Here is a 24,539-nt window from a genome sequence, read left to right as displayed (position 1 = left end):
AGAAGTTAAAACACTGACATTTTACACAGGATTAAACAAATACACACAATTTCTATTTCTCCCCAAATTATACTTTTCAGTTACTAAAAATAAATGCAATTGACAAGTTTGATTTTCATTTAATTGTTTATTGCCTGCGTACATGTTTCCTGTCAGTAACAAGCAAGTTTTTACATAGAGAAATTAATATATTTATGTAATCCGTTTTAATTTCGATGGTCGTCTATGAAACATATACTAGAAACAAGAGATGCGTTCGTCAGAAACACAATGCCCCCTATTGCGCCACTTTGAAATAAAAATGTTTGTTACCTTTGACCTTGAAGGATGACCTTGACCTTGAACTTCCACCACTCAAAATGTGCAGCTTCATGAGAACGCCGCTTTGAAATTATTTTTTTTGACCTTTGACCTTGAAGGATGACATTGACCTTGAACTTCCACCACTCACAATGTGCAGCTTCATGAGAACGCCGCTTTGAAATTTTATAATTTGTATAACCTTTGACCTTGAAGGATGACCTTGACCTTGAACTTCCACCACTCACAATGTGCAGCTTCATGAGAACGCCGCTTTTATTTTGTTGACCTTTGACCTTGAAGGATGACATTGACCTTGAACTTCCACCACTCAAAATGTGCAGCTTCATGTGATACACATGCATGCCAAATATCAAGTTGCTATCTTCAATATTGAAAAAGTTATGGCCAATGTTAAAGTTTTCGGACGGACAGACGCCATATATTAGACATTTGACCTTAAAGGATGACCTCTACCTTCACCTTTCACCACTCAAAATGTTCAGCTCCATGAGATACACATGCATGCCAAATATCAAGTTGCTATCTTCAATAGTGAAAAAGTTATGACCCATGTTTAATTTTTTGGACGGACGGACAGACGCCATATATAAGACATTTGACCTTGAAGGATGACCTTGACCTTCACCTTTCACCACTCAAAATGTGCTGCTCCATGAGGTGCACATGCATGCCAAATATCAAGTTGCTATCTTCAATATTGAACAAGTTATGGCCAATGTTAAAGTTTATGGACGGACAGACGCCATATATTAGACATTTGACCTTGAAGGATGACCTTTACCTTCACCGTTCACCACTCAAAATGTTCAGCTCCATGAGATACACATGCATGCCAAATATCAAGTTGCTATCTTCAATAGTGAAAAAGTTATGACCCATGTTTAATTTTTTGGACGGACGGACAGACGCCATATATAAAACATTTGACCTTGAAGGATGACCTTGACCTTCATCTTTCACCTCAAAATGTGCTGCTCCATGAGGTGCACATGCATGCTAAATATCAAGTTGCTATCTTCAATATTGAACAAGTTATGGCCAATGTTAAAGTTTTCGGACGGACAAACGTCATATATTTGACATTTGACCTTGAAGGATGACCTTGACCTTCACCTTTCACCACTCAAAATGTTCAGCTGTATGAGATACACATGCATGCCAAATATCAAGTTGCTATCTTCAATAGTGAAAAATGTATGGCCAATGTTAAAGATTTTGGACGGACAGACGCCATATATTAGACATTTGACCTTGAAGGATGACCTTGACCTTCACCTTTCACCACTCAAAATGTTTAGCCCGATGATATACACATGCATGCCAATTATCAAGTTGCTGTCTTCGATAGTGAAAAATTTATGACCAATGTTAAAGTTTTTGGACGGACGGACAGACGCCATATATTAGATATTTGACCTTGAAGGATGACCTTGACCTTCACCTTTCACCACTCAAAATGTGCAGCTCCGTGAGATGCACATGCATGCCAAATATCAAGTTTCTATCTTCAATAATGCAAAAGTTATGGCCAACGTTTAAGTTTTTTTTTCGTACGGACGGAAAGACTGAGATACACACATACTGACATACACACATACTTACATATACACATACTGACATACTGACTGACGGACAGTTCAACTGCTATATGCCACCCTACCTGGGGCATAAAAAATGTAAATAACATAATCGCAACACATTTTAACACATACTATAAACCAAAATAGCAGTTATAATGTTCTACGCAAACTGACCTTTAACTTAAAACTTGAAGTGTAGATTGTACATTGCGGAATAATTGACACAGTAATTTCAAATACTGTTCAAAATACCTGATAGACGGCCCTCAAAGTAATTTGTATGGCGTATGATTAGAAATACAACTTTTCATGAAAAGCATGGGTCCAGTAAAAATCACCACAATAGTTATTTATTTCAAAGTTGGCCCTTTTCACCTATATTAAGACATGGATATAGCAAATATGATGGGATGTATTAAAATGATCGAATACCAGGAATATCGAATGAAACAGAGTTTAGAATAGACCCCAAAATAGGGTCGGTAAAGTTAGAGATAACAAACAGCTTAAACTGCGTGTTTCTAAGTAAGATTAAGTACAAGAATTAAAAGTTGTAAAAGGTGTGCAAACAACAATTGTGAAATCATGTGTTGTTTGTCGTCAAGCTATATTAACATTAGGTGACAACGTTTCTTCCGGCAAGTTTGAATATGCACTTAACTGTATTGTAAAGGTAACTATAAAAAGCAGAAGTTATACTTATAAAATAAATGTATGAATCGTTACTTGATGTATTTCCTATGCAAATTATTTTTTAGGACTTCAGATGGCATAGACAGTTTAAGCATTGCGATCATTAATCGGAAGGTCCGCTAGACGTAGACGTCTTTGATTGTTGCACTATAGTGCTTTTATGTGAGGATGGTAACATTGTTTTCGCTTAACGTTCGCACATGGGCATACGTATTTTAATAAGAACATTAATTTCTCAATGTGAACATGCATTCCGATAATATGGTGTTTCGCATATCTGCAGTTGTTTTGTTCAAAATTGTGTCTTCCTATTTTTATGTCCCCCACCACTATAGTGGGGGACATATTGTTTTTGCCTTGTCTGTTGGTTGGTTGGTCTGTTGGTTTGCGCCAACTTTAACATTTGCAATAACTTTTGCAATATTGAAGATAGCAACTTCATATTTGGCATGCATAAGTATCTCATGGAGCTGCACATTTTGAGTGGTAAAAGGTCAAGGTCAAGGTCATCCGTCAAGGGCAAAGGTAAAAAAACTAAATCAAAGCGGCGCAGAAGGGGACATAGTGTTTCTGACAAACACATTTCTTGTTTTTAAATAAGTTGCATCGCAGTCTCTATCGCATCAGATGAATATATGGACTCTTCTCTACAGTCCGTACAATATCTGATAATACTCAATATTTGAAGTTAGATAAAGCCGAGTGTAAACTATTATTTGTACCTATCTATCATCGCCTTTATGCATTGAGGCGATTCTAGTTCATAGCTCGATCAAATTACAGCGTGTACACACTGTCATAAGATAGTTCAGATTAGCACTTACGCACTTGTGAGTACATTTATTTACAAATAATTCTGTTTTTTATATGAATAGTTGTTTGGTAAAATATATCTCGCTAAATCATCTTCTTGTAGCGGAAAAATAAATATAAAATACGCGATTTCATTAAAGCAATGACCAACCGCGGTGAATCGATATAGCTTTAAACATATACATGACATTATATAAGGCATATCAAAATGAATAAAATATATATTACTCGTATATAGAATCATGTAGCTTTTGAGACTGCGCAATACGAGAGTACGTGTAAGTCTGAGTGGGAAAACGAAAAACAGTAATTGACGAAGGAAACTCGACAACATCCAATATTGGTGGATTTTTTTGGTTGCAATAAGAAACGTGTTGCAACCTTTTTTGCACAATCGTTAGGTATTGAGATAAAAAAAGTAAATTCTTGTTACGAAGAAGTGCTTAGTGATGACAACATGGTTGGATATAGTTTACAGATTCAATATTGCGTGAAGGATTTGACAATCTAGCGAATAATTCAGGCGATTTTATGAGATGTTAGATAAGAGAGGCCCTGAACGAGGACAACATGGGGGATTGCTATTGCGAAAAAAGGCTATTACACTCTCGTACAGCTCGTAGATAAAATGGATATTGATATGATGAAGATATGAGAAACCGATTCGTAGCTTCAACGATTACAGCGATTTTAAGGGTGGAGTGGAAAAGGTTTGGGAGATATTCAGGAATTCAGGACATAAGTTATGTTTCATCGTTTTATAAAAGAGAATGAGTCTGTGTTTTGCCTTCTTTGTGAAAGTAAAGTATAGTGCAGCTTCTGCGTTTAATTCGTTAGTTACCCAGTTAGTTACCCAGATAATGTCTCCTTAATCGTAAATAGGTCGGATAAAATTAGTATATTTTTTCCATAGGGTGTCCTGACAGAGCGTGTTTAAGAGGCCTCAAAAAGCCATTAGGTAATTTAATCGGATGTATTTGTGTTGTTAACCTATCCGTACAGGTACATTATCAAAATAACAAACAGTTTTACCATTTAAGTATTTTTATGAGTTAATGGAGGCAAACATTGATACAAAATTCATGTCCATTTTTTCTACAGGGATGCCTATTGACTTAAGACTTAAATTTTAAACTTAGGAATATCATGTAACCTTGTATTTTTGAATATTATATTGTTTTCACTCACAAAAATTATTCGTTATTTATGGTGAATAATTTATTATTGTATTTACTTAACGCGACCTTGTACTCGAGAAAATAAATAAAGCATGTATACTTTTTCTGAAACTTAACCCGCTAACAAGCTTTCGTGTTTTAAAATAAGACGAATTGCTTGAATTACATATTTATGAAGTTGACTTGTTTTAAGAATAGCACTTTTATATCCCTGCCGCCATTTAATACGAGCTATAATTATTTAAAACACGACTTCATACAGTTTACTTTGTTTACTTACATATTAAGTAAACACGTTATAACATGTAATAGAGCACTATTTGACTTAAATGTTAATACATACTTCATAAATAAGTAATTCCAGCAATTTGTCTTATTTTAAAACACGAAAGCTTGTTAACGGGTTAAGTTTCAAACAATTTATTCGGCATTATCTATTTTCCCGAGTACAAGGTGTGAGTAACAGGGACTTGAAACATGCACTCTATTCTTTTAAGATGGTCGCTTAGCGACCGTCTAAGGTGGTTAGTCTAAAATTCAGGTCGATACGCCTTAGCTACTAGGAGCCCAATACCCGCTTAATACGCGTATCCGCGCGAGAAAGAGTTGTATAATTTATGCAAGAGGTATGAGTTCTCCAATTATATTCATTCACATATGGAAACATAATATTAATATCGTGTTAAATGCAAAAGAATCAATAAACAATGATCGTATTGTACGTGTCGCGGAGGAGATTGTTTATGAATGAATAAAATAGTCTACTTTCTGCAGCGTCTTCATGACGTAGGCTGTCCATTCATAATATGAGGCTATTAATAGATGCGCCTGTCGATAAACAAAGGAAAGTCCACGGGCGATAACAACGCAATAGGTTACGCTCTCACATACACCTCAATGACGTAGTACAGGTCATTCGTCAATTGAGGCTATTAATAGATTCTGGAAAAAGTTAACGCTTATTTATATTCTCAATTTATAAAACGTTTAACATAAGTTCAACAATAACTTCAGCGATACGATAGACAAAAACAAAAAATGTTTCATAATCGCGAATATATTCATTTATTCCCGAATATAACAAACAATTTATAATAATAATACGAATGACCTGTTTCGTAACATCGTTCATGCTATTACAGCGGGTATTTCTGGAAAATGTTCTTTGGTTCTCAACAGATAGCGGCGATCTTTTGTATTTACGGGTGCTAGCAACGCAATAGTAGAAGGTTAGTAGAAGGTTTAGCTTGTTTATATTCACAGTTCTCAATACATAGACAGTTGGATATGAGTTCATCAATTACTACAGGCATACTATAGGCAACCTCGAAAAAGCGTTATAATCGCTAAAACCGAAAACAACTAAATATATTATATTAAATATATTTATAACAATAAATATCTTTTTAAAATGTAGTTGGCGTATACGCTGACTTTGAAAGTTTGCAAGTTACTTTTCTAAACAAGGGCTGTTTGTTAAACATGCATGCCCCCCAAATGGGCTGTCAGTTGTAGTGGCAGTCATTGTGTGAATACGTTAGAGTCACTGTGACCTTGACCTTTGACCTAAAGTATTGAAAATCAATAGGGCTCATCTGTCAGTCATGACCAATGTCCCTATGAACTTTCCTGATCCCAGACTTAAGCATTCTTGAGTTATCTTCCGGAAACCATTATACTGTTTCCAGTCACTGTGACCTTGAACTTTGACCTAGTGACCTGAAAGTCGATAAGGGTCATCTGTCGGTCATGACCAATGTCCCTATGAACTTTCCTGATCCCAGGCTTAAGCGTTCTTGAGTTATCATCCAGCAACCAGTTTACTGCTTCGAGTTACTGTGACATTGAATTTAAACCGAGTGACCTGAAAATTAATAGGGGTCATCTGTCAGTCATGACCAATGTCCTTATGAACTTTCCTCATCCCAGACTTAAGCGTTCTTGAGTTATAATCTGGAAACCATTCTACTGCTTTGATTTACTGTGACCTTGAACTTTGACCTAGTCACCTGAAAATCAATAGGGCTCATCTGTCGGTCATGACCAATGTCCCTATGAACTTTCCTGATCCCAGGCTTAAGCGTTCTTGAGTTATCATCCGAAAACCATTTCACTGTTTCCAGTCACAGGGTTCCCAGCTTTTTGTAAGAACAAAATTCCCTGATTTTTCCCTGATGGAAAATAAAAATTCCAGGATCATAATTTTGACCTATTTCTTGTTTAAGACTTCCTCAACAAGGGCTGTTTGTAAAACATGCATGCCCCCCATATGGGCTCTCCGTTGTAGTGACAGCCATTGTGTGAATATGTTTTTGTCACTGTGACCTTGACCTTTGACCTAGTGAGCTGAAAATCAATAGGGGTCATCTGCCAGTCATAATCAATGTACCTATGAAGTTTCATGATCCTAGCCATAAGCGTTCTTGAGTTATCATCCGGAAACCATTTTACTATTTCGGGTCACCGTGACCTTTACATTTGACCTAGTGACCTGAAAATCAATAGGGGTCATCTGCGAGTCATGATCAATCTACCTATCAAGTTTCATGATCCTAGGAATAAGCGTTCTTCAGTTATCATCCGGAAACCATTTTACTATTTCAGGACACAGTGAACTTGACCTTTGACCTAGTGACCTCAAAATCGATAGGGGTCATCTGCGAGTCATGATCAATGTACCTATGAAGTTTCATGATCCTAGGCATAAGCGTTCTTGAGTAATCATCCGGAAACCATTTTACTATTTCGGGTCACCATGACCTTGACCATTGACCTAGTGACCTCAAAATCAATAGGGGTCATCTGCAAGTCATGATCAATGTACCAATGCAGTTTCATGATTGTAGCTATGAGCGTTCTTGAGTTATCATCCGGAAACCATTTTACTATTTCAGGTCACCGTGACCTTGACCTTTGACCTAGTGACCTGAAAATCAATAGGGGTCATTTGCGAGTCATGATCAATCAACCTTTCAAATTTCATGATCCTAGGCCTAAGCATTCTTGAGTAATCATCCGGAAACCATTTTACTATTTCGGGTCACCGTGACCTTGACCTTTGACTTAGTGACCTGAAAATCAATAGGGGTCATTTGCGAGTCATGATCAATGTACCTATGAAGTTTCATGATCCTAGGCATAAACGTTCTTGAGTTATCATCCGGAAACCATTTTACTATTTCTGGTCACTGTGACCTTGACCTTTGAACTAGTGACCTGAAAATCAATAGGGGTCATCTGCGAGTCATGGTCAATCTACCTATCAAGTTTCATGAGTCTAGGCTTAAGCGTTCTTGAGTTATCATCCGGAAACCATTTTACTATTTCAGGTCACCGTGGCCTTGACCTTTGACCTAGTGACATCAAAATCAATAGGGGTCATCTGCGAGTCATGATCAATGTAACTTTGAAGTTTCATGATCCTAGGCCCAAGCGTTCTTGAGTTATCATCCGGAAACCACCTGGTGGACGGACCGACCGACAGACCGACAGACCGACATGTGCAAAGCAATATACCCCCTCTTCTTCAAAGGGGGGCATAATACATAAATAAATACAATCAAACAAAAGTTAAACTATTGTGTTGTGTTTATCACTTGTACGTTGAATATTCACCGCATGAAATGTGTGGTAGCATTGTCAAACCACACATTAGTGTGAGTAGATAAAAAATATACTACGGGAGAGCACTTTATATGTGTCCTCACATGCCTTGTTATGAGTATCTTTCTTCACTATCGAAATATATCGTATGTTGATATTTGATTTAAACGCAGTTTTCTTTCGACACATTTAAATCACACGTCAATAGCGCCGTCATGCGAAAATGGGTCTTATGCGTTTCGGCAAGCGTTTGTTAAACCCAACATGTGCTTTTGCGCAGTCAGGCCATAGGCTCTTCGCTATAAAATCACTCAATATGTTATGTTTCTCCTTACCAGAAGGAGAGATAGCTGAGTGGACTATTTATATGATGGGCGCATATGGAATAAGACCCATTTTCGCATGACGAGGGTCATTACAAATCTCATTGCGAATTGAAAATGCCACATTTAAGAACAATGCTTTTTGATACAAAATTGAATTCAAAATAGCAAACTTGTTAATAATGACAGCCTATCCACACATTAAGTAAAGATTTCCAGACGTGCTGACCAAGTACGGCAAACATTGTGGTATGATAATTAAACGATTTTCTCTTATCGTGACAATATACTATTTCGCTAATGATTGTTTTCTCATCTTGGAGGCGAGAGTGAAATTCTGCAAGATGGATTGTAACGCGTAATTGTAACAGGGCCACAATTTGTGTCGTTTGAGCATACAGAGAGTAGTCCGGAATTCCTTACACTGAACAGTGCTACATCCTTTGATTTGAGCACATACGCAGTGGTGTAGAAAAAATTCAGAGGTTGTATCTCGCATCAGCTTATTAAATATTCGAAAATATTCATGCGTGTCTGTTGGCGTTATGTAAAAGTCACTAAGATGAAAACTGAGTAAAACAGCTATGCCTAAAAGCGCATTAGTGCTCTATACCTATGTTTATGTCAGCGTTGTTGACACCGTGTGAACTGCTCGGGTAACAAATAAAGCATAAACAGCAATGTTTATATATTTTTATTCCTCCATATACAAGATACGAAGATTATTGTATATTTTGAATTTGTATATGGTGTCAAAAATCAAAAGTTTTGTACACGGAACTTTCATTATGAATTTATATTCTTGGTGAGATAGTTATTTGGTATTAGAAAAAATATTCCTTTAATATGATGGTGACTGCAAATTTTCTTTATATTAAGTTCTCATTACCATTTTCATCATACTTTCTATGCTTTCAGAACGTCCAAAAAGCATGTTGTTTTTTATTTTGTCTAAGTTATTTCTATGAAATAATAAGGATGATAAAAGTGCACACAAAACTCGACCCGTGCGCTATGACACACACTTTATAAAGTTGAATGGCGTGTGTTCATTTCAAACTTGCGATTGATTTTGAAAATTGAATTGCGTGTTAAATTATGCAATAGCGAACATCTTCAGTGCCTTCAGCGCTTTGATTACCATATACAGTCAAGTTACCATCACAGGATCAGTGGCGTAATTAAATTGTTCTGGTACAAAGCAATAAAGGTTTTGAGACTTCTTTTACACCAGTTTGATTAAATATAACATTTGCTTACAGATTTCGCACATAGTCTTATTTTTAAACGCAGGCAAAATGTATTTGTGATACATTTTTTTCGCCGAAGAATTCATGCATTTACGGATCAGTTGTAGCCATAACGGATCACGTGACTGAAACCACTCAGGGGGGAACACGCTATTTGAACTGTCGAAACATGAAATGTGTTGTTTACAATGACCAAGTTACATTGCCAGTAATGAATTATATTCATTAAAAAAAAAAGTTTTCTATATGTGATCTTGTATCCACACTTTACGCATGATGTTCTTGTGTGAATTATCTGTTGAAAATCCTAAATAGATCGACAAGATATGGGCATCTTATTTACCATGTAAATTGTTTGAATCATATCTAGTCATCGATATTGAACATGGAACATAAATAAAACATTAAGATTGAGATAATTTATGTAAGAATCAACAATAGTTGCATATATTTAAATATAATATTTTATCAATACGCATATTATCACGCTTGATCCGTTATTGCCATAATTCTTAATTTCATTTAATGTGTTGCAAAATCTTAAACAAGAATCAAAACTGAAATGGACTTTTGCAGGCGGAAATACTACTAAATGGTCTTTAAAATTATGCGTAAACTTCTTACTTTCTAACAGAGTTATAGCATGTGACCGTGAAAAATGTTCAACCTTAATTTGGAAACGAGACGGAAGTCAACAAAGTCGTATATGCATGTCAGCAAAACATACCGAAATGTTTGACAAATAGTAGCTCCGATTACAACTCAATCAAAACGTTTTAAAGAACAGTCCTTGAAGATGCTTTAGGCAGAATATCACCTGAAAATGTCAACTATTCATCGCGATACGCAGATTTAAACATCATAGTGATCCGCTATGGGAATGATCCGGTAATGGTAACTTGACTGTACATAGTTTGACTTACAACTAAATTAGTATGCTAGTTACTATGAGAGAAATCATGAATCTTTTGATTTTAAGGTTACTCGGACTAAGGTATGGGTCACAAGGTCTTGTTAAAACAATATCTTCGCAAAATTGCAAGAACTTTAAACATATAATAACATAATTAGTAAGTTAGTTAGTATGAAGAGAAGGAAAACACCTCATGATTTTAAAAAATCAACAAAGTGAACAAAATGACTGGGCTTAACAAAAGTGTATAACGATCAAACATATTACTATTCATACAGAAAATGAACACTTGCCCAAACGCGTTTCGTGAATACTTAAGCATGACCGAATTTTTCGGCGTAAGCTGTATTAAGCCAGCTTTTCACCCTGACTTGACCTTTGTAAGTATCCAATAATATGCAAATAAAATTTCCCGCGGCTAGGTACGAATGAATACACTTCATTTATTCCATTGGCTGATTTGAGTATAACACCAGAACATTGGAAACATATCCACGTCTTTGTAATACTGTTTTACTGCATGAAACAATTTTATCTCTAATGAAAAGGCTCAATAGATAGAACAGTTTTACAATCAATTTTCGACATAAATACAGTTTGTGCGTTCACCTTTTATTTTCAGAGAATTACCAGCGCAAAAGCGTTTATACTAAAGGCTATATTCTCATATTTAGTACTTACTTGCAATGCATTTCAACCCGCGAAAGTCAGAGTTTATATACAGTTCATCACCGGAGTTCGCAGAAGGGGTTGCGACCTTTTCATTGAAGGACAAAATTGGAATCTATGCTATTTTTGTCTGATGGAGTAAATAGTTCGTTTAGTCGCTTTATCAATATTTTAGGCACAGCTGTTGCCTTGGTCGAGTACAGTTGGCGTAAACAAGCCGTCGTTTCAGCAGCAGAATTGTTACCTAACTTTAATGCATTGCATTCCAATCCGCAAGGTATCAAGGTCAGTTTGCGGTCAGTTGCAGAAATCTTTATATAAACGCCGTCTCGTAAACTTTGTGCACTTGAAGTCTGTTTTGATCAGAAAGATACTAAATAAAGATATTCGGCAATATTATTGTGGTATGCCAATCATCGATTTTTAATATGTTTTTAACATTTGCATGATAAGGACCAATTTTGATAAAATTAATTAGAAATATTTATCCATTTTGACCAGTTAATTAAGCATGAGCACAATAATTCACTATACTATAATTATGCAATTAAATAAGATTCGAGTATTGCCGGCTGACCTATATGCACTCGTTTATTTTCATGTTTCTTGTGTTTTTCTATTCTGTAAATATAGACATCTGAGTAAAAATATCACATAAAGCAAAATAAGCCACGAAATCTGGCGCAACACCCCGTAATTGATTTGCTTGTGATGTAGCTAAGAACTGCGCAGAAAAAAGGCATCCGCTACTTTTTATCTCATAGAGATAACTTTTGATCGTTCATTAAGATCGACCACAATCAACGCCGTATATCTTTTTAAAAGATATTTCTTGTTTCTCTGTAGTGTACTTTAAAACCGTGTTTTAAAATTTAATATCAATTTACACAATATTGAGGCGTTTAAGTCATACTAATTGTTCATAAACTATTTGTTGTGATATTATATTTTGGAACACATATCTGATATCAGTATATTTCAGATAACAGTATAAACTGTTACAGTTGACTAATGATGGCGTGATTTCTGTGCGCGCCATACAAGTAATAGCTATGTGGATAATTAGTGACCGACATCGCGACAGAGCTATTTAATTTTGATTTGTTTAGATGCAAAACAAAAAGAAATGACGATCTCCAACTAGCATTTATTATTTTTCATTTAAAAGGCGTAACAAAACATTAATTCATACGTTGGAAATACATATTCAATAACAGTTTGTTTCCAATGTTAAACAGGAATAAGATAAATATAAATATATTAAACGATTAAACCATTTGAAGTTTTTCAGCAGTTTATTTTAACTCCATTTTGGTAAGAAAGTATTTTTTCAAATACAATTTAACTATTCAGAAAGAAACAACAAATAATCTCAGTACACTTTTTTGTATAATGAAAGCAAAATTCATACATGTGTTAAGAACGTAACTACACAGTTTGAAAAGGAAAATAATTATTATAAAATAAAATGCGCAAAATACACGTTGGTTCACTGTAGTATAATTTAACTTATCATTTGAAGAAATCAATATTACTCGTTAACAATTAAAAAAAATCAATACAAATATTTAATAATGATACAGTTATTATACCTTTTATTTAATTCTTTCCAACAGTTCGTTCTCATTTCCTCAATGCAGTACCCTATATAATTGTACAGTCGGATCTAAATTCGCCATGATAACAAGATAAAATAACTAATCTCATGGATGTAGATATATACAATATAGCATATCAAATTCTACATAACTATTTATTATCTACGTACTTAAACTTCCTAATGGTGATTGAACATATACGTAGATATTTATATAATCTAGTTTTCGAATAAAAAAAACATACAATGCAGAAGATAACCATTGCAGCAATTGAGTCAATTATTATGCAAACTTCCAGGGTTTACCTGGCTGCCAAAATGTGTAAGTTATTCCTCGCGATATTACATCATGGAGATACACATGCCAAACAGAAGTTAGCAACGTTAAATAAACGAATATTATCAATCATATAATATTTACAATTCACCCTACATGGTGAAGCATGTAGAATTTGTTTGGTAATTATAGAATTGTAACCATTATGCCCATTGTAATTTAGGTAGTTATCTATATCATTCCCTATGTTGTTCTTGTAATTATACCTATAATTCAGTAGGGGGCCTGGAATTTACACCCAAGTGTGTGTGTATGGGAACCTAGTGGTGGAATTACCTTTAGATTCCCGACTTGTCTCATAGTAACTGCTTTTATCCGTTTGATTGATGCCCAATCAATGTTGTGTTTTTATGCAATGTCTCATTTAAATTAAAGTTAAACATTTCTTGCTAGTCCTAACATTCGCTTAGCAAAACCGACGTTCTAAGGGAGACAACTGGTAAACTGTAACATGAGCTATACATTTGGAACTTGCTCAATATCCACAAAGAGTTGGCATTCCTTGCTCTCACATAGAATCTCTTCCATCACAAGAAAATCCTACTAAATTTGGTAGGATTTTATTTGTTGGTTTAAGTACTATATTATGAAAAGTAGTATCTTTTTTGCGAAAATAGTGTATGTATTTGGGTTCCTTATGAACATATTAATTACCTAAATTGAAGAAAAAATAACCACGCTAAAATTATTGTACCACGTGGCTAAGCTATCGTCACGTGGTTGGTTACGAAGACCGGGATTTGATCAAGCTATGCTGGTTCCAGTCAAATCTCTGCGCGGTGGTTGGTGTTTGCTATGTCATGAACACTGAAATGCACAGTATTCTACTACTGCCCTGATCGCAGTTTCAAGTGATAAAAGGTGGCTAAACTAGAGATGTCTCTACACTCCTTAATTACACAAAACATGAGCGTACTGGTCAATAATTCAAGTTTCTAAGGCACGGGGTTCCATTTCTGAAAAAGTTTGTTTACCAATGTGCGAAGAGCAATAACTAAATATCGCCCTATTGGTGCAAAAAGGTACAATGTGCCTTCTTATTTCAATGGCACATGGTACCTTTTTGCACCGAAGGGGCGATATGTGCCTTATTTGTTCTCTTTTCCTAGCTCTTAAACTACAGCTGTGTATTTAAATAAAAATATATATCTATAAGTAAATAGAAAAAAATATAACTTTATAATAAGGAGTCTTGCAAGTTTTTCAGATGAACACGCAGATAACAATGAAATGAAACATGTATGCTTGATAAAATTATTCTCAAATGAAGTAACATCAAGTGTTTACTGTATTTGCTATTTCATATATTCTTTTTGAATTTTAGATAGTTACTTTCCGCAACGATAATGTTTCAATTACACAATGACATCTAAACAAAAGTTAGTGTATATTTTGTTGATATATATATATATATATATATATATATGAATATATATATATATATATATATATATATATATATATATATATATATATATATATATATATATATACCCTCTTTCATAGTTATTTAAATCGTTCTGATACATTGAGGATAAAGAACACAAGACAAGATGTAAAATTAGATAAAAAAATTTTTTGGAGAGAACCACAAATTTCAACGCTAAAATATTTCGTTTTTAACATCGTCAGTAGTTTACAAAATTTGTTCAAAATATGCCTCTGGTTTCGAAAATAAATGAAAAGTTCCATAGGGGTGACATGATTTACATAAACTTATATAGCAGAATAACTTTCCTTTCTAAAACTTATTCCATAGAATACCATCGTATACCCCGTCGTGATATTACATTTTATAAACTTTTTCAAATTAGCTCCGCACCGCGTAACATTTTTCTCTTATATGTATAAAGTAAAAAATGTGAAACCTCTTCTCTCAAATCGCGATTCCCAGAGGGTTAAATGTGGTTTGCAACATATTATGGTGGTCCTCTTCCAAGGTTTTTCCCTGGAGTCAAAAATGGGCATTACCTCTTTTACTTATTTTCAATGTCCACAGGGAAAATATTGTTACTTCTAGAAAGTAATCTAAATGCACCCATAATATATTTCCTAATGATTTCTCGTCTGAATTAAAAATGGCCACGGTAATTTGACAAACATGATCACCATGGGGGGAGGGGCAGTTTTTTAATGGCTATAGTGCAAACGTGTGACCCTCTTGAGGTCACAAATCTAGCCCAAACATCATAAACAATGCTCACATCATTTGTTCTAATGATATATCGGCTGACGTTTAAACTGGTTTTTTGGAAACATAACAAAAGATGCTAATGAAAGTTTTGGTTCTTTTGGGCATCACTTCAGCGACCTAGGACCACATTGTTCTAATTAATATAACATCCGTGCCTTCTATTTACGATCTTTTATTGTAAGCAATGATACCTCTGATAAGTTTGGAATCGTACGCACTTCATATTAATCGCAAACTTAACAATTTAATATTCTGCCCTGTGTTTGACATTTGAACAATATAAAACAACACCTGAGATGAAGATATGATTACGTTGGTACTCACTTTCACGCGCTTGGAATCAATTAAACATCAATATCACATTTTTGTTACGCATCTTCCTGCAAAGATTCGGTTACGAAGTTCTAATGAAAATGGCGTCATTGCAAATAAGTATGTTTGTTGCGCGTTTTACCATTACTTTTATAACAAAAATTGCTTTTGACATTAACGGATGATATATACAGGTATGTAAACGGCTTTATATCCAAACATGTGACTATAGAGCTCATTTAACACGTTACTATGTTTTTTTATTTCAGCTGCTTGACCAAAACACACAGTTTGGATATTGCTGTGGTACCAAAGTGTGAACTGTTCTGGCCTATATGTGAATCCATAATTACTGCCGGGATGGCACATTCATTTCCAAGGTATAAATGATGTAATTATAATGTGTTCTTGAATTGCTTTGAATAAGTAGACAGTATTTTTAAATGGAAAACAGTATTTTCAATTACCTTTAATAAACACAATAATCAGCCCATATATGCTACTTAAACTTAAAAGATATTTTTGGATACTGTTGATGAAATTTGTTCAATAGTTTTCAAATTAAAGTATTTATTCGCAAATTAACAATCTAATATACTTTTAAGAGGAACTATTCCACCTGAAATACAACCGGAACTATGTAGCAGAAATAAGAATGAGGTTGATCATGTAAACGCTGACGCCGATGATAAGATTAGTGAAACGGCATATCAGCTGCTAAGAGGGAGCGATGAATGTCAGTAAGTTAAACTATATTACCATTCAAAAATAATGTATACATTCACGTAAACTTTAAAATAATCTTGATATCAATTATAAGTTAAATTGTATAGAAGTACGCTTTTGCATTATTATAACGAGTTGTGTAAATATAAGTCAATCGTTATACATTAGTGTTGGCTTGGTATAAACATACATCCATTGTTTAACATAGATTCTTCACAGCGGGAGAATAGTGCATACATAGTTTTACTATTCCAAACATGTAAATATCAGTCAAGTATATTTATGTTATTTTCATAAGGGGATTGGATCAAAGTGACGGGGATTTTGAGAGTTCACCAGCAAGAAATGAAACAATCTGCGAGATTAAGCATTCACTTCGTTTACATGGAACGGTACATTAAATAGCGTTTAGTCAGTAAAATATTTATCTTAAAAAATCTACGGGAAACGATTAATATTTTCCGATTCGCTCTTTTAATTCCGTTCTGTGTATTCACTAACCACAACAGTTAATAACTACCCATTAAAATCCTTATTTTTGTTTTGTTTGTGTGATATATTTCATTTGAGCTAAATAAAATAAAATAATAAATATATTTAGTTAAAAATTTATTGCTGAAATTTGCCTAATGCTCAGATACGACGATAGTTATTTATTAGACTTTATATATTTAATGAATACATATAAGCATGCATCTTCGCATCTTTGGATTCAAACGTAGGTTATGTTTGAAGTCATATAGAAAGTGTTGAATTTTAATAAACAGTTCTTTGTTCTTTTTATTTGTTATAATGGTTATTTTACTGATAATATGTGAATATCTGTATCGTTTAATAATGATATTCCGATGGACATGTAATTTTTATGATTATTGGCATTGTAAAAAAAAACAGGCTCGACCCGAAAATACCCGACTCGAAAAACAATACCTGAGCTAAACAAACACATTTCAAATGGCAACGTGACTTTAAACAAAGTCAATTAACGACCAAGCCAAAGACGTGTCCTTACTGCGCCTTGTTGTTAGCCTGGTGGTTCCTCGTAAAGTAATAAAATATTTTCATTGTGAGAATTCCCCAGAAATCATTGGCGTCAAATATTTACTAAAATACGTTGTAAGTTGCGTTGCTACGTTGCACAAAAGATCCTGAATATTGTTTTATTTAATGGCAACTTAAAAAAATACTTGAATACAATCATAACAGGGACCGTTGCACTGTTCATTAAGTCCTATTTTAAGAAAACAGCTATACTAAGAGAACACGCGATATATTGCGAACTATCATAACAATATTCAGTTTAAATATTTTTTGTGTCTTTTTTTTAATTTTTTTATTCTTCATCTGAATGCAGAAAATCGATGAACAGAGGAATTCACAACACACAGATACCAGTGCAGCTCAATCGTCAGGGTATTGGAATGAAGATACAGATGAAGAAAACAATAACAGCAATACATCGTTAAAATTGTTAAAAGAAGAAAATGCAACCCTTAAGAAAACAATAGATTTGACCAGAAGTGAAAGGGACAAACTTAAGCGTGACTTATCCGAAGCTCTTTCACGGTTTGAACATTTGATTCACAAAACAAAAATAAAAATTAAGAACAGCTAAACATTATATACATTACATATATATATATATATATATATATATATATATATATATATATATATATATATATATATATATATATATATATATATATATATATATATATATATATATATATATATATATATATATATATATATATATATATGTATATATATATTGTTACTACATAATGGATTACTCAACATACAGTAAATAAAGGTTACACAATTCATATTATATAATTAACATACTTTTGCCGAATTGCAGACAAATACTTGAAAAACCACCACAGGAAATTCTTGAAATGTGCAAGAAGAATGAGCAATATATTGAACGACAATTTGGTAAAGTTCAAGATGAACTATGCGAAAAATATGAAGAGGTCCGGAAGCTTAAAAAAGAATTATCGTAAGTTCAAGTAGATTTTCGTCTGTATTGTTCTTTTTGAAAAAAATTTGTATGCTTATGTTAATCAATAATATTTGTTGTTACTTTCAGAAATATGACGAGTCTCGAAGGGAAGGACCAAATAAAACGAGAGTAAGACAAACCATACATTATATTTTGCTTAATAGTGCGCACTCATTTGATGTTGTTCTTTATGTTTTAGGACTTCAGAGTGTCGATTCCATTTACATTGTTTTTGATTGTTTTAACGTTTCATAATTTTGGTTTGGAAATTAAAAGTGTTAATGTTTAAATTGATGATAATCATTAAAGCAATTGCTGTTATTTATTTATTTATTTCAGATTACAAAAGAAAAGAGTTAAAATTGAACTCCTTGAACAACAAAAACAAGTCATGGAACAGCGAATTCAGTAAAAAAAAAAGTGCTATAATATAATTGTTCTTCAAAACATGACATCGCCTGCATGTATTAGGAATTAAAGTATAAGTTAATGAATAGAGAAAACTCTTTGATGACGGTATGGCAAAAGGATTGGTCAGGCTTAGACAATAAAATTGAAAAGTTTCAGCAAGCTCAATGCACATTGTTTTTCAATAGATGAACTTGCATCTACAAATAAAAACAGTTACACTTATCATCACTTTAGATAACGGATATGTTGTATGACGAAACTCAAACTAAATAAGGCATTTCTGCATTATACACTGAAAATATCATATACTGTTTAGTATATTTTTAATGTTCAACAACTTATTAAATGATGTAAGTATGACGAACGAAAACATTATTGAAGGCGATGCTACAAATGTAACAAGCTCTCTTCGTTTTCAATGTTCTAGTTTATCTTAAAATTTAAAATTAACTTAATGTTATGTGTCGCATGACAGACAATATCGTTATAAGTGGTTTTGTTATATTCTCCTAACTGCATTGATGAAGGTCGCCGTGGTGTAATGGAAATGGTGTCCGCCTAGCGACCGGGATGTCACGGGTTCGATCCCCACCGTGGGAGCGTTCTTTAGATCTCCCCCAAAGACAAAGTGCTGGTTCTAGGCCCAAATAACGGACTCGAGAGCGTTTATATAAGTATCAAGCTTTCGATGCAATCGAGCTAAAATAAATAGGTTTAAACTAACTGCATTGATACAAATTAACACTTCAATATAGAACTGCACATGTATCGTTTCATGTTGTTTTGATGTGAATCTTAAAAAAATAAACAGTATAATTATGTTTACAATCTGCAGCTTGTTAAACTGTTTAGTTTTTATTACATGTAGCACGCTGAAAGAGGCAGTGACAATACTGGAGAAAGATTCATCTGTACTGAAGAAATCTAGTGAACGAAGGTTTGAAACTTATTATTTGATCATGACCACTTTGCACCAATTGTTGACTTCAATATGGCTCTATATAGTAAACACAATTAGGTACAATTAGTCCGTCTCATTTAAGTTAGCACATAGGTTAATAAATCGTATCTCTATGGGATATATGCATTGTAATTGATTGAGCCAGTGTCTGTGTTAAAGGGACTTGTTTACAGATTTTCGTTTTTTTGTGACACGAGGTCAACAGGTACAATATTATCATTTAGCTTGTATGTTATTTTTTTAACAGTCTGTACCTTATTAAAATTGCGAACGTTTATTTAAAGAGTGGATATTTCAAAATGCAAAATAAAAGTGTTTGAGATGTTTGAAATATGCGAATACACATTTCGAACCGGAAATGCAAATACAAGCTACCTGTTAAAGATCAGTTAATCTGGTAAATCTTGTTCAGATATATTTACACGACACATTTTGATTGCAAAAAGACCATGTTATTTCGTCTAATGAGCTTCAAGAATAAAAATGGAGACCTATAAGTAAATAAGTTGAGTGCTCCTTGTTTTTTTTCGAGGAACAAAAGTTACGACAACACGACATATAAACAGATCAGGTTTGTGAATTGATTTGGGTCAAAGCCTTCTAATTATATGTAATGCATACACTTGTTTCATACACCGACCACAGATGCTGTTATTCGTCTTTTGTCATGTATTCAAATTCGTACTACAGGTTCATGAAAGTTCAACAGTACAAAATAAATGTTTATATTTAAACACATACTATAATTAAATAAAATATCTGTTTCGTTATGTCGTGCATTTTCAATATAATATATATTGTTATTTAAAGTCTAAAACTGAAAGTGCTCATCAATACCGAAGCAATGTTAAAATTGGAATCATTCAAACACAAATTGAATTCTGTGAACGTGTCCGACATACTACTGGCACTACTGCGACGGTAAGTACTCATTTTGTGTCGAAAATTAATGCCGTTTTTAAAATGTATTAGATTTTGTGATTGTTTTCTTCAATAAACCACTACCTCACTCTTGTTAAATTTATAAGTAATTTAAATTAATTGACCGACACATATTCCGACAGGCGAGCTGACATTAAAAAATACATATAAAAGGAACATTGGCTGCTAAAGCAGGAGAAAAAACAGCATTACGTTACAATGTTGAAATTTATTTTTGGAAAGGAACCAATTGTCTAAAAGTGAGACATATCCATTATGCACTTGACATAACACAAAGGAACATAACAAACGCACAAACATGAACAAGACAGGGTTAATCGATTTCGAACGATCATGACAAAAGCAGTTGGGTTATTACCAGTTTTAAAGGCCCCAAACGTCACACTTTGCAAATAATTTTTTATTGAACATTTAACATACAATTGACCTTTTCAGTGGATTGATTATCTATGTTTAAAATCTTAAATATCATCGACATGTCTATTAATTTAGTTAAAACGCTTATTTTCCCCTATTTAATAGTTCTTTTTGGATAAACTTACTCCCATTCATAGCAATACAGGAATTGATACGCGATAAGCGGTGGACAGTCAGTTCCATTAAGACATACATTATATATATACACATATTTTACCATCGAATTTAATAAAAGGTTAACAAGAACAACTTTGAGGGCTAAACAAAAGTCTGAATATGTCCAAATAAGATACTTATCTAATATTTCATTGGTAAACAGATAAAATACACTAAAGAAAACAAGCAAATGTATATTCAATCAGTGAAATAAGTTTATTTTTAAATGACTGTGGACAAATAATTGAACATTGTTTTGTGGTACACGACACTGAATTTTCTATAGAACGACGTTTGCAGGGATTTTGTTAAAGTTTATGAATCCAGTAAAAGAAGAGTTATTCAATATTTTAATAACATTTTATGACTTTTTTAAAACATTTAATTTTCTGAACGCATTGATTGGTTTTTAATTTGATTATGATTAACATCTTCTTCGTATTTGAGGTATGATGTAGTTTCCGATCGTTCCTTTGAACTAGTTTGAACATAGATTAACTATCATTCTATATTACTGTTTTTTTTTCTGCTGTATCTGCAGGAACCAAAACAAAATTAGATTGAAAGTCTGTATGTAATGCATAAAGAGAATATATATGGATTTATATGGTAAAGCAAGATGATAATTGTTATAAAAGAAAATTGCAAACCGCAAAACTGCATGTTTCTAATCATGAATCGATGAAAACTCGGTACTAGCATCTCATCATCATTGTTTTTTGGCAATATTCATTTAAGGATGTTTCTATTTCTTTTATACAGCAGACAGATGCAACAGGAACTGATGGGCGAAATACCAGTCTGCTGAGAACGTGTTTAAGATTGTTTGTGCTCAACTGTGGGCATAAAAGATGAAAAGGACTCATGTTTCAAAATATCTGGTTTCATCCACTTCATCCTAACATCGTATCTTGTGAAATTATAGCCACTGAATAATGATTCAATACATTAACTCTGTGAAGTAGCTTAATTTGTAAACAAGTCTCATCAGTCAGTCATTTAAGTAATTAAAGTTTAAGTAAATGTTTTTACTTGATGATATGCATTATGTTTCTAAGAATATATTGTTATCGGTGAAATTGCAAAATAATTACACATCACTGAAGAGACTTAAAACTTAAGATGTAATTACTTTTGACAAAAAAAAGTTTTTCGCCCTCGCATGAAGCTCGTAAATGTTATGTGACAACTGTGTATTGTATAGTTGCAGTTAATCTTGCATGTAATTGCTAGTATATACCGCAATGAATTATGGTGGAAAATGTTTAAGTATGGTATAAAAGGCAAATTACTCAGAATGTGAAACATGTGTATGCAAATGTTAAGTCACGTGTTAAATCGTTTTCATCTTACTTAGATTATCTAATTTATGTGATTGGACTGAGGAACGCGGCAATAATGTCGCCGATTGTGTTGTCTCTATTTGTTGAAGACCTTAAACTTTACCTACAAGATAACATTAACTCTGGTTTCAATATAGATTATTTTCTGTTAATGTTATTATTATTTTCTGATGACATGGCTATTTTAGGCAATTCACCAGCTGAAGTTCAATCACATCTAGATAACTTATTCATATCGTAAATCTTGGGGGCTGAATGTCGACACTGCAAAAAGAAAAAAAAGGTATTTCGGAAGAGGGGATGACTAAAAGACAATGAAAAATTGAAATACAATGGAACTGATATTTAAGTGGTTGATAACTTTATATATTTAGGCACAGTTTCGAGTAACAGTGGAAGTTTGACATTAAACCAGGACAATTTGGTTGGTAAAGCCCTTAAGCCTATGAATACATTATTGTTTAAATGCAATAACATTGACATAAAACTAAAAATACTTTGCCAGTTGATTGACTTCTTTGTGAGTTGTACATTGAAATATGCTTCAGAAGTATGCGGTTTCACAAAGTCTTATAATAGTGAACTTATACATTATAAATTTTGCAAACGATTGTTACAGGTAAAAAATAATACATGTTATGTTGCTTTTTATGGTGAGTAAGGTAGATATCCATTGTATGTAAGCAGGTTTGTTAAAATTCTAAAATATTTGTTTAAAATTCTAAAAAAATGATAATTTTATAATTCATATTGTCTCCAAACAAGCTTTAATTTACTCTTATAAAGGTGATAAAAGTTGAGTCTCAGATGTTAAGAACCTGTTAAATACATATCGATTTGGTTATGTGTTTGAAAATCAAAACGCTGTGCATGTTAATTGTTTTATTAGCGAGCTCAAATGTAGACTTGTTGATAATTATAAACAAGAGTGGTTAAAAAAAATGAATCACAGTTCTGTATTGGATATGCCTTAATCACACACTTATATAAGAAAGCAAAAATTAGGCGTATATCTTTTATAAACTCATCTATATATAAATTCCACATGTTATTAGCATCATGTGACAAATACGTAATTTCAAAAGTATGTAAATATATGAAAGAAGCTTTTGTTATAAGAAATACGATTCTAAATAACGCTGTTTACAAATGCCATTACCGCTTCGATAGAATTTAGTTATTCATGCAATAGATTCTGTCTATTCGTTTTTGTATTCTTAAATAACCATTTTATGTTATGTAATCTTATGTTGTTATACTTAATTGAGCAACAGAAAACAACTTGTATATTTGAGTATAAAATAATTCCAAACACTGTATGTTCATTGTGAATTGCTGACTTGCTTTAACTGTTAATTGTAGATGCATCTAGATCATATATCTAAATAAAATGAATATTATTTCATTTTTTTTTAATAAGAACACATTTGAGTAACTGAATTATGATTACAATGCTAGCAATCACGTGGTAAGTATTGAGAAAAAAATGGCCGCCGATGCCTCGATTCGATCGAGAAATAGCGTTTTCAAACATCTTCCGTATTACTTATTTGTTTTTAATCGGGTGACGCCTAGCGAGTATCAACCATTTTCCTCTGGTTGGTCTGAGTGTGGATATAAGTCATGGAATATTTCGCGATTTCCTGAACCGTCAATTGAAATTGAACACGGACTTACAATACTATCACTGTTTTCACACTAATTAGCATGTTTAAATACCAGTTGTTCATGTGGACGCATTTTGGTGGACAAATAATGGAGAAAACTATTGCTTATGGCGTTATTTTCA

The 24,539-nt window shown here is 33.3% G+C and overlaps 2 protein-coding genes across 2 annotated transcripts in view; one reads left to right on the top strand and one right to left on the bottom strand.

Moving 5' to 3' along the window:
• LOC127852337 (oxygen-dependent coproporphyrinogen-III oxidase-like) overlaps positions 1-13,034 on the bottom strand; it is a 63,847-nt gene extending 50,813 nt beyond the window's left edge. The window contains exon 1 of the mRNA XM_052386279.1: positions 12,939-13,034. The gene's annotated coding sequence lies outside the window, so the exon portion shown is untranslated. The remainder of the gene's footprint in view (positions 1-12,938) is intronic.
• LOC127852340 (uncharacterized) lies at positions 3,353-24,057 on the top strand. Its single transcript, XM_052386285.1, has 11 exons — positions 3,353-3,427; positions 16,056-16,166; positions 16,392-16,526; positions 16,811-16,904; positions 17,867-18,078; positions 18,377-18,517; positions 18,608-18,649; positions 18,860-18,928; positions 19,800-19,868; positions 20,703-20,813; positions 22,170-24,057. Exons 2-11 carry the CDS (start codon positions 16,147-16,149, stop codon positions 22,213-22,215), a joined length of 939 nt encoding a protein of 312 aa, XP_052242245.1. The 5' UTR covers positions 3,353-3,427; positions 16,056-16,146; the 3' UTR covers positions 22,216-24,057.
• Positions 24,058-24,539: the final 482 nt, after the last annotated feature.

Source organism: Dreissena polymorpha, chromosome 12 (genome assembly GCF_020536995.1).
Source record: "Dreissena polymorpha isolate Duluth1 chromosome 12, UMN_Dpol_1.0, whole genome shotgun sequence".
Lineage (NCBI taxonomy): Eukaryota > Metazoa > Mollusca > Bivalvia > Myida > Dreissenidae > Dreissena > Dreissena polymorpha.
Note: the sequence above shows the minus strand (reverse complement) of the source record. Positions and strands in the feature narration are given on the sequence as shown.

Excerpts from the sequence above, each read along its gene's own strand:
- LOC127852340 (XM_052386285.1), top strand. The coding sequence starts at position 16,147 with ATGGCACATTCATTTCCAAG. Across the intron at positions 18,518-18,607 it reads AAGCTTAAAAAAGAATTATC|AAATATGACGAGTCTCGAAG; the intron begins GTAAGTTCAAGT and ends TGTTACTTTCAG. Across the intron at positions 18,929-19,799 it reads GTCATGGAACAGCGAATTCA|CACGCTGAAAGAGGCAGTGA; the intron begins GTAAAAAAAAAA and ends TATTACATGTAG.